This window comes from Cryptotermes secundus, unplaced genomic scaffold (genome assembly GCF_002891405.2).
Source record: "Cryptotermes secundus unplaced genomic scaffold, Csec_1.0 scaffold1758, whole genome shotgun sequence".
Classification (NCBI taxonomy): Eukaryota; Metazoa; Arthropoda; class Insecta; order Blattodea; family Kalotermitidae; genus Cryptotermes; species Cryptotermes secundus.
Window position 1 is genome coordinate 11,823 of NW_019739987.1, and position 12,069 is coordinate 23,891.

At 38.2% G+C, this 12,069-nt stretch overlaps 1 protein-coding gene across 1 annotated transcript in view; it reads left to right on the forward strand.

The window, feature by feature from the left end:
* The window catches only part of LOC111872271 (5'-3' exoribonuclease 2 homolog), a gene marked incomplete at its 5' end in the record, with an annotated part of 132,454 nt that overhangs the window by 7,199 nt on the left and 113,186 nt on the right, over positions 1 to 12,069 (forward strand). The window contains 7 exon segments of the mRNA XM_023865985.2: positions 952 to 1,059; positions 1,141 to 1,230; positions 1,541 to 1,697; positions 1,974 to 2,148; positions 6,521 to 6,577; positions 9,580 to 9,648; positions 9,966 to 10,094. Of these exon segments, the coding sequence (XP_023721753.1) occupies positions 952 to 1,059; positions 1,141 to 1,230; positions 1,541 to 1,697; positions 1,974 to 2,148; positions 6,521 to 6,577; positions 9,580 to 9,648; positions 9,966 to 10,094 (785 nt within the window).

Consider the following 12,069-nt stretch of genomic DNA (forward strand, 5'->3'; position numbering starts at 1 on the left):
CGTACATTATTAACATTACAGAATCCACATATTCCTGCCAGTTTTAATATGTATTTTGTAATCAACAAGTGTGTAACCCCGGTCAAAGTTTGACACTTCTCGGGCCATTATCTCCGTAACCGTTCAACTTTGGACATAGGTGTTTTGGGTTATATCGGCATACTTTAACATAAGGAACACCCTCCCGAAGTTTGGCACATTCCTCCTGGGACACCCTGTATATGGAATGCACCATGTAATAAAACTATTAAAATAAATAGCTAGAACACTTGGAAGGAGTGCCTAAAAATCAAATTCCGAAGTTACTTTATCAGCATAGGAATATCGATCAAAAGTTGAAAGGAACAGATGTAATGCTTATAAGCAGAACAGAGCAAAAGGTTCAATGATATTATTATTGATCTTGATTTCAGCATTGTTCTTCCACCTGTGCCTGTGTTTCCTAAGTCGTCTATTCTCTTGAGGTTTACTAACAAAAATGTAGTATACATTTCTTGCATGTTCTGTGGTGCATTTTTGGCTTACCCAATGCTTTGTCTTTACTCAATCTCTAGAGTAGTTACTATAGGATTCTGACGATGGTGTATAACACACTGATATATTGGGTTTCTGGACTTTATCCATCGTCCTAGTTTTTAAGATAACAAAAACACGACGTTTCGGAAACTGGATCTGTTTCCATCCTCAGGTGAAGGAAAACACATATTCTGTTGGGTCCATTAGAAAGAGCTAGCCTCAATCACTGCTCCAGTGATTGAGGCTCTTTCTAACGGAATAGGTGTTTTCCTTCACCTGAGGACGGAAACAGATCCAGTTTCCGAAACGTCGTGTTTTTATTTTTTATTTTTATTAGTTATCTTAAAAACCAGGACGATGGATAAAGTCCAAAAACCCAATATATCAATCTGTAGAATGTAAATTATGTAACTTTTAACTTTTTTATCTTTACAGGGCTGTGCATCATGGAAATGGTACTTTCCATACCATTATGCTCCTTTTGCATCAGATTTTTTGAATATTGCTGAGTTATCAACTGAATTTGAGAAAGGAACCAAACCAGTATGTATGAAATGTTTTATGGATATTGTTGGTAATTAGAATGCTAAGATGTGATTTAACTCTGTGGTGGAATTGTTGCAGTTTCGTCCGTTGGAGCAGCTGATGGGTGTGTTCCCAGCAGCTAGCAGCTCTCATGTACCAGCACCATGGGCAAAACTCATGAGTGATCCGGTGAGTGTAACAAACCCATATGCAGTAACGAGTATCCTGTGCCCAACCTCTAATCGCTAAACACTAATTTGCTGTGAAAGAAATTTCAAATTCATTCATAAAAATTTAATTTTGCCTACAAAATAAAACTATATATCCAAGATAATAAACAAGAAGCCTTGAAAATGAAATGTTTCCGTTTTGTATCATCTTTCAAGAGTGGGGGCTGGGATTATTTGTGGAAAAATCAGCATCTCGTGGGAAAATAATATTTCGCTGTTATTAAGCTGCACTATTGATAATATCACATTCACTGTTTGTTTTATTTCAGGAGTCTCCAATCATTGATTTTTACCCAGAAGATTTTAAAATAGACTTAAATGGAAAGAAGTTTGCATGGCAAGGTGTAGCTTTGTTACCATTTGTTGAAGAGAAGAGATTATTCAAGGCATTAGAGCCATACTACGAAGTCTTAACCCCTGGAGAAAGTAAGTACAAACTGAGGTTTATACAAAACAAGAATATAATAGTGTTGATTTTGTCTTCACTAAGCAGAGTTATTTCTTCATCCCCAGAATTAAAATACTTCCTCTTTTTCAGTCTCCTACTTCTATACATACCTTGTCCTCATAAAATGAAAATATTTATGCTTTCAAGCATTCAGTTTTTAAATAAAATATAACGAGATCTTAAAATTGTATGTGTATGCAGAATGTATGTAAGCGATATTTTTTTTAATGAACTGCTTCATTGTTCATTTACAGAAAAACGCAATGTAAGGGGAGATGACAGATTGTATGTGACATTGAAGAATTCTGGCTATGACTTCATTAAGGGCTTATATGAAAATGAAATTGACCTCACTGATGAAGTGAATGTAAGCATTGATGGAATGCAAGGTACTGTTCTTCTTGCAGAAGACTGTGTGGTTCCTGGAGGGTGAGTGTAGCAGATTTTATATTAACAGAGAAGTGAGGTTAATTAAAGTGATAAGGAGAGCTCTGTAATTGCACATACGCACAGTCAAGTCGTACACAAGGTTACCCTTGCCTGCTCAACTTCCTATATTACTTTGAAGTTTTAACTGAATTGTTACTGGAACTCAGTTTCTTGGAATCAAATGAATATCAGAAGTACTCATTAAGCGAAGTGCTGTGCTTCACAACTGCAAGAGTAATCCTAAAAAGTATATGCACTGTACATAGAAGGTCACGATGCTTTGGTCCTTGAATGCTCACTGCTTTAGTCTGTTGTAAACTAAACCCATTTGCCCCCCTTCTTACCTTAACTCTTCAACTGAGTTTACCAAGAGAACATGATGGTTGTACTACAGAATAAAGGACACTTATAATTATGTATAAATATATGTGCATATTCACATGATCAAAATATAGCTGTTAGGGCCTGTAAGAGCTGCATACAATATTGTCACATGTAGGTGTGACTTACAGACAGGGTTCTGGATCGGATGATTGGATTTATTGCACCTTATACGCATTGTGGGACCACAGGCCATTACTGATTTACCCACTCTAATTCATCATTCCACATGCACTAGGTTTTTGAGTCTGTACTATTTGTCTCCTGGCAGTGCATTTCTAACAGTCTCACTGTAGCTGCAACTCACATTGCAAGTCTTCTTGCCATTATCCCGCAGCTGCCAGTTCTGAAGATTGAACTCAGTTCCTCTCAACTACTGTCTTCTACTCCATCCCATCTCAAGTCAAAGTCACATTGCAACTGACAGTCAGTCTTCTGACTGCTGTCTTATGTCTACTCGGCACAGGCCTCGCAGAAAACACTGTCCTTTGTTGGCAACAATGTGTGTTCTCTGGTCTGTTACCTAGCAGTAGATGTCGTTATATTGTTGAGCACATATGCTTCACAGGAATGTGGTTACTGACCTGTTGCCTATCAGTGGGTATACTCATCACTATATGCATAATTACTTGCAAGGCTTTGAACATCAACTATGTTTTGCAAGCCTTCATCACAGAAAGTCCAATTACCGATGTGAAATAAAAACACAGTGAATCTGAAGAATACAGAAATGTACTAAGAGTGTACATGGTCATGCACATAATCGAAGGATAACCAGAGCAGCTCTGGCAGTTGGTAATGGTTAAATCTGAGCATAATTTCAAACACCAGCCATTTCATAATTTAACAACTTCAACCTGCTTGCTGGTAGAACTCTATTTCTTTCTCTGGGACATAAGCCAATTCTGGAGCCTGTGTACCATGTGGTGCAAACTCTGGATAAAATAACAGGTCAAATGGAGATGCAAATGGCCCTGTGCTGAGCTGGAGGGGAAGGAAGTAATGATGATCAAAATGGAAGTGGAAGGGAATGAAGGTTCTGGGTGTTGTTACTGGTCCATCAGAGAGAATGTGTCATCATACCCAAAAAGCACATATTTCTCAAAAACTGTCAATGGTTAAGAAAGAAAACAAAAATATGTCTTAAAGCAAGTAAGCCATAGATAATACCGCAAAAGTTTCATGTCTATTATTTGTCTATTATTATATGCAAAACACTCATGTATGAATCTGTCATAAGGTAAGAAATCAAAATAAGATGTGTCTGTTTCACTCACATGTCTGGTGTTAGATTCGTCTGATTTTTCTATATCAAGGTGCTGTTCTCACAGAATTAGTGTAGGTTAATAATCCCTAAAATACATGATAATACACAGGCTGACATCACATCATTTGCATCAGTAAGCTATACAGGTGTCTGTGACTCTTTGCATCATAGTTTATTGAGTCTTTCTCATTTTGTGCCCTAGCTACAAGATTTTCTTATGGTCCTCTGCAGTTGAATATTTCATAGCATTTCCGTGCTTATCACAGTACACGTATTGTTAAGTTTGTGGAGGATCTTTGTATAATTAATGTTTATGATTTAATTAGGTATTTTGGCATTAGATCATACCATAACGAATTAACTCATTTCGTAGAGCTGAGCCCTTCTTGAGAAGCCACCAATTGTGCAGCCATTCAAAGACTTCCCAGCATTTTATGGAACACAAAGGTTCATTACCATGTTCACAGGAGCCCTCCCCTGGACCCTATCCTTAGCCAGATCGATTCAGTCCATACCACCCTATCCTATCTCTCTAAGATCCATTTAAACATTGTCCACCCACCTACATCTCGCTCTTCCTATTAGTCTCTTTTCTTCTGTACAAATTGTATGTTTCTGGACATTATCCATTGTGTTTTACCTGAAGACAGACAGAATCCAGTCTCTGAAACGTTGTGTTCTGAAAAATAAACAGGAAGGTATTTTTAGATAAAGACAGGATAATGGATTATGTCCATAAATATAATATTTGTACTAATGTACCATTATCATAAACTTTTAGATCTTTCCTTATGGCTATCCCACCAATATCCTATATGCATTCATCTTCTCCCCCATTCTTGCCCCATGCCCTGCTTATCTTATCCTGATTGACTTCACCATTCTAATTATACTTGGAGAAGAGTACAAGTTATGAAGCTCCTTGTTATGCAGTTTTCTCCAGCCTCCCATCATTTCATCTCTCTCCTGTCCAAATATTCTCAACACCCTGTTCTCAAACACCTGCAGTCTATGTTCCTTCCTTAATGTCAGAGACCAAGTTTCACATCCATACAGAACCACAGGAAAAAATTATAGTATTGTATATTGTATATTCTAGTTTTTATGTTTCTAGATAGCAGACGAGAATATGAAAGGTTTTGGACCAAATGGTAGCAAGCATTACCCGAATTCAATCTCCTCTTAATTTCCTCCTGAATCAGGTTTTGATTTTCATTTCATGTAATCTTCTGTGTTATTACAATTCTTTATTAAGTCCGTCACAACACAACAGTACAGTGTTCAAGGCTAAATTAGCTTTGCTACATGTTTCGGGTACTCATAGCCATCATCAGTCAAATACACGATCATCATGTTTGCACACTAGTGAACTGCAATTGCACAGTAAGTCTGGATACTTGACAATTATCATATTATAAAACACATGGCATAAAAATTACAATGAAATATAAACTTATTATAAAACGAGTTATTTCGTAAAGCAAGGTTAAAAGTATTCCAGTGATAATCTGTATCACAAAGTCAGTCATTACAATCTTGTATTTTCCCATGGACATGGTATATTCTAGACTTTTATATGATAAACTGTTTGGAGGCCCGTGAAGTATAGTTTTAAAATAAATTGTTTGGTCGGTGCATCATATGATGTACTTATATCTGTTTTGTAAGGAATACAGATTGCAAATCTGTGTTGATGGAGTTGCAATCTGTATTCTCTATAAAACAGACATAAATACATCATTACTCCTCCAACATGTGCCATCGGTTTAGTTTAACATTTAGGAGGTTCCCTCAATTTGTGACTTTCCAATCATGTTGCTTTGCTATGTGATTCTGGTAGTTACTGACCTAACACTAAGGTTGACAGCGACTTGATGTATTAAGATCAGGGGATGAGGCTCTGGCCCTCTCACTTCTCTGAGTTGTAGCTGTTCCAAGCTGTCAGCTCTCAAATTCTCAGAGACTTTCCGGCTCTGTTGAAACTGCCACAAATCCAGGAAATGTACCAGATGTTTAGTTAGTTAGTTATTGGAGAGGGTGGGTTTTCCCATGCACTTAGACCAGTATTGGTCCATTGTGCTTCCCTCTATGATATTCTACCAGTCTCTATACCCTACCGATATTGGTGCATACCATCAGTCCCGACCGAGCCAGCGAGTTCGGCTTCTACTGGCTTGGCGGTATCTATAATGCTTCCCCCATCTATCAGAGGCGTTAGAGACTACTGTTGGGTGGGAAACGTCCTTGAATTTGGCTCAGTGACCTCCTTTGGAGATGTGAGGTTCTTTTACATGCCGTAAAGCTACGACATGGGACCCACGGCTTAAAGTCCCTCCCGGAGGACTTGTTCCCTGAATTTTTCCACCCTTAAAAATTCCACGGCCTCTGCCGGGTTTGAGCCCGTGTACCACGAGTCATGAGGTGGGAACGTTACCTCTAGACTACGGAGGCCGCTTACCAGATGTTACTTCCTGTCCACATAGCAAAACTTGAACTATGTCACTTCTGAGTATAAAATTTGGCTATCTGCCAGATCTCTGTTTGTATTTTACGTGATCTTAACTTAATATAAATTTAATTAATACAAAAGGGTCCGGCAAATTATGATGAATGGTTACAGTATCACTCTAGAGCTGGATGGATAGTTAGGCGGGTGTGTAATAACTGATTATTTCATGTATGATAAAGAAATCAGTGCCGTTGACACGTCACTTTCTATTACAGATCTCTGCACTCACCAGTGTTGGGGCTGTCAGTTCTGACCAAAAATAATGTGTACTGGTAAGTCTTCAGTAGTCAATGCTGCTGACTGTTTGTGTTTCAAATGTGAATTCATGAAGACATTGAACTCCTTGCTGCCTGAGCTTCATAACCAATGCTTGCTTTTGGGGATAACTGCAATTATTATATATGTCAAGAAGAAGCACTTTGATTCTTGATGTAGAAATGAAAGTAATATGATATTTGTAGAATATAATATTGCTAAAAGTTTAAATTGTGCCGCCATATTTGTTCATGTATCCTTTTAAAACTTATATGTAGCAATAGAATGCTAGATATAACTTACGATATCTGCTTCCTTTCAGATTCTTAAAAATTTGTGACAGTAATAACAAGAAGTGTAAATTAATAATTATGCAATTTATTGATCCATGTGTGTGTGTGTGTGTATAATTTCCAGTAGTACAAATTCTTTCAGTGTTAAATTTGTCATTTATAAACATCAAATTATTATAAAATGATTTGACAACACCATCCAGTGTGATTCAGTGTGTATTTATATAGTGCCTTTACATGTTTCGGTCAGTTGTAAACATCTTCAGAATGCAGTAACAACATGCTGAAGAACTACTATTACATAGATTGTAGTACATATGCTTGAACTTTTGCATAATTTTAATTATTGAAGTTAAATGGTGTTTAAGTTATTAATGTGTTATAAATGTTCTTAATATTTAAAATCTTGAACCACTGAGGTTTGTCTCTCCATGCCTCTTCTGTCAGCATGGGAGATTGGGGTGTTATTTGTTGTCCTCTGAGGTCTGGGCAGAATTGTTTCCCCCATTTTTATATGGTTCATTAAAGATCTGCAGCATATAAACATTAATGTTTTGTGCTCTGACTTGCTGGCATAAAAAGAAGTTTCATTCAGAATGTAATGCTATGTTTATGATTATCTCCATACAAAAGTTTAACTTACCCCAGTCTTCTAGTTCTTCACACTCAAAGCTATATACATGGTGTGTTCAAAAAGTATCGAACCTTTGGTCGGCAGAAATACATTTATTGATTTGGAGGTACAAAACCCTAATCCCCTTCAAAGTAGTCTCCTTGGTAATGCACACACTTCTCCCAGCACTTCCGCTATTGTTGGAAACACTTCTGGAACGCATCTTTTGGAATGGTGATCAGCTGGGCTGTCGCATTCCGCACGATGTCTTCTCTTGACTCAAATCAGGTTCCGTTCAGCAGCATTTTCAGCTTGGAAAATAGCCAAAAGTCACACAGAGCCATGTCGAGGGAGTAGGGAGCCTGATGAACCACAGGGATGTTGTGTTTGGCGACGAAAGTCTGAATCAGATGCCCAGAATGGACGGGTGCATTATCATGATGGAGCTGCCAAGTTTTTGCTGTCCACAGATCTGGTCGTTTGCACCACACAGCATCACGAAGGTGACAAAGGACCTCCTGGTAGTATTCCTTTGTGATGGTTTGGCCTTGTGGATCACAACGACATGGGAGCAGAAGAAAATGGCCAACATGACCTTGACATTGCTGCGGACCTGCCATGGTTTTTTTGGCCTCAGGGATGTTGGATGTTTCCACTGTGACAACTGCATCTTGGTTTCCGGGTCGTACCCATAAACCCACGACTCATTGCCTGTGATCACGGTGTTCAGAAAGTTTGGGTTACTGTTTGCTTTGTCTAGCATGTCCTGTGCAATTTCCAGACGGTGTTGCTTCTGCTCCATTGTTAGTAGTTTCAGTACGAATTTCGTGGACACTCCTCATGCCCAAATCTTCGGTCAAAATTGAATGTACCGATCCAATGCTTACCCCTATCTTGTTCTCGGACTGTGATACGACAGTCCTCCATGACCAAAGTCCACACTTGCTCAATGACATTCTCATTTCGGCTAGTTGAGGGTATGCGGTTCGCTGTCCACTGATGTGTGGCTATCATTGAAGTGGTTGTACCACTCCTTTATCCGTGAGTTGCTCATGGCATCGTCCCCGAAAGCCTGTTGAACCTTGCGAATTGTTTCCACTTGGGTATCGCCAAGCTTTTGGCAAAATTTGATACAATATCACTGCTCATGTTGTTCCATTATTTTACAACTTACTGGAATCCAACGAGCGCTCACTACACGTCCTCACTCATAGGCCGACTGCCAGCGACTGACACTTTCTGTGGGCAGGAAAAAATTCAAGACTGCGCATGAATGTCCCCTCCACATCTCCACCGAAGGGAGTCTCCCACGCTTCATTGGTTTATGCGGGAAAAAAGAAGGTTCAATAATTTTTTAACATACCACGTGTGTATATGTATATGTTTCACCCAACCACTGTTTTACATTGAACAAAAGCATCACAGTAATATGAGTTTCATGTTTTCCCCAGATGGTGTGATGGTTATGCCATGTTTCACTAAAATGTATCATTGCTTCTGATGTTATGAGTGACCAACACACAGATGGATGGACACATGGGCATGTTGATACCATAGACTTAGCTTTCTTAATAAAAGAATAAAAGCAGGGAACTAAAAGCATTGAAAATGGTGCTCTTAATATAACTCCTTTACATCACAACTGATAATAAACTGCTATAGACAGCAGGAGAAACTAAGATGATAGATTCAGTGTGATGGTATAATTTTAACTTTTTTTAAGTGAACAAATATTAACTAACTAACTAATTTACTCACCCTCTGACAAATTCACTGCTAGCAGAACCCAAATGATCAGCACTACTAATAACTAAAGAAATAGATCCTTGAGATCTCTAGGTAAAATGTAAAGTTGTCCCTGTGATTATCTAATTAAGCACTACACCATGAAGATGTATGGGGGAGTGGATGGGTAGATCCACATTTTCTTGACCTCAGCACTAGCTGGGGGAGGTCTCTAGGTGTCAGAATTTAAAACAATACTGACTCATCTTGTTCAAAATACAGGACCAAGTATGTTTCCCATCTGGTCTATATTTGTATCTGTAGGTGTATTTGTGTTCAATTTCCATACCATCATAAATATTTATTTATTTATTTATTTACTTTGCAGTGTCAGATTCCGGGACCCTAAGTATGATGATACATTTATATTTCCAGCAGTTCGTCTGAAAGGAGCCAGGTAATGAAATTTATATAAATACTATTTTTTTTAAATGCTGCTAATTTTTCACAATCTCTATTACTGACTTGCTCTATTTTTTTTACTTCACCTACTTCAGATATCTGGATAAAAAATCATGAACTACCCTGCCTGCTCCTTCAAAAAAATAAATTTCTTTTATAAAAGGTTAGCTAGCAGTATGCCTAATAAGATCAGGTTTTCTTCTGCCATTGAAAGTTATTTTTCACCTTGGAAGGCGTTTGCCATTTAAGCATTGTGTACCTACATATCCCATTTATGAATAACAGTTATTCCATTCTCTGTTTTATTTAAAGAGAGCCACCAAGAGTGCTGAAGCCACAAGACTTGAGTCCATCTCAGAACAGGAGATGGAGGCCTCAAATTGGGATGGCACCAGCAACACAGAGGGCCTCACTGGGTGATGCAGGGCACAGGATGCTTGGGTAAGTAAGTGAATGTAAATTTTAAAAGAAAATACAACTTCTTTGGAATAAATAGGAAGTATTAAATGTCTAATACTGAATGTAGAACTTTCATAATATTCAACAGGATACATGAAACAAGAATGAAGAAGTGTACTTCAGTTTTAAGTTCACAAATCTTACATGATTTATTTTGGGGGCAGGATTTTAACCGTTCTTGGTCACAATATTCATTTATTGCATACACAAATATAATATAAACCAACAATGCAGACACTGTTCTCAATGGAGTCATAAATTCTGATGTTTACAAAGTCAGTCACCAAAAATTATCCTTGTACTTAATTATGCACATTGGATGAAGACATATGGGGATTGGATATAGAATGCCAGCATTCTTAAACCTCAGCACTAGATGGAGGTGAGTGGTCAGCTTCACTTCCCTGCTGGTTAACCCTGGGGACACAGCCCCCAGTACACATGGGATAGGAGTTTGGGTGGTCCCCATAGCTGGTCTAGGTGCTAGGGAGAAGAAAAAAGAGCTTTTGTCCCTGTGAGCAATTGAATCCTAATTCCTACATTAAATGAATTATCCCAGCTTCACCAGTGAAGAGTACAGAGTCATAAAATATTTTGTTTTGTATTTGTTTGAATATACACAGTACTAATAAATATTTTTAAAATAGAAGTTACAGATTGTAGTGATATCTGTATTTTTATCGCATGTTCCAGTTTCTTGCTGATAAACAATTTTTGAGAAGCTTTGTGTGTAGTAGTGGGGCACACGGTAGCGTAGTTGGTTGAGCCACTATGCTACAAGCCAGAAGGTCGCGGATTTAAGTCCTGAGGAGATTATTGAATTTTTTTCAATTGACCTAATCCTGACAGTTGCACTATGGCCCTGGGGTTGACTCAGCCTCTATCAGAAATGAGTACCAGGAATTTTCCTGGGAATAAAGTGCGGCCGGCGCATAAGGCTGACAACCCTATTGTCATCTTTGAGCAGATTGTCTAGATAATGTGGGACCCTGAACGTCTCACAACCCCATGGGCCTCTGAGGCCTGTTACAAGGACAGCTTTACGTTTTTTTGTGTGTGAAGTAGTGGTTTTAACTGACCATTTCAAACCAAAATTAATTTTGTTTATAACTTCAAGTGAAGTGCACAGTATGAAATTTCATTGAAATCTATCACATGGTTTTGGAGGTAAAAATATGGTCTCATGGACAGATGGATGGACATGACTTCAAATTATGTTACAAGGGCAGTTCAAATTTAAAGGTACAGCACCAAATTACATCAACTATTTATTGCAGAAAAAATTTTTAATGAAGTCAAGAAACACTACATACTATTGTTTATTTTTCCACGTAGTCACCATTAGCATTCAGACATGTATCCCATCATTTTACGAGTTAAGCATTCCATCATGGTAGTGTTCCTTTCCAAGGGATGTGAAGTATTGCACAACTGTTTTTTTTCAGTACATTTGAGTCCTCAGATGTTTTTTCCTGATAAAAATTCTTAAATGGCCCCAAGCAGTAGACATCTGATGGCACTGGATCAGGACTATGAGGTGGATGCTGCAGGACTTCCCACTTCTGCTCTTGCAGCCAGGGTGCTGTCTGGGCTGAAGAGCGAAGTCATGCTCCTTCATGCAGAAGCCTCACTCCAGCTGTTAATTTTTCAGGTCCCTTTCTTTTAATGGTTCATGATTACAAAATGACTGCTGAAAATTTATTTGACAAATTTCATAAGTTAGGCTGTTGTCTTGAAAGTTTATTCCTTACGCTTCCCTTTGAACAATTTTTCCAATTATCTCAGTAGTTTTGGTGATGAACGGGAGACAAAGTTGCACTAGAATATAAAGAAAATGGATGAGAGATGACAGGGAAGGCAGAATGTGTACATGGTAGCAGTTGCAGGTGGTCATTGAAAGGAGATATATCCTACATTGTATTTGGAAAAAAGACCAAAACTGTTGTTTTGATCACAA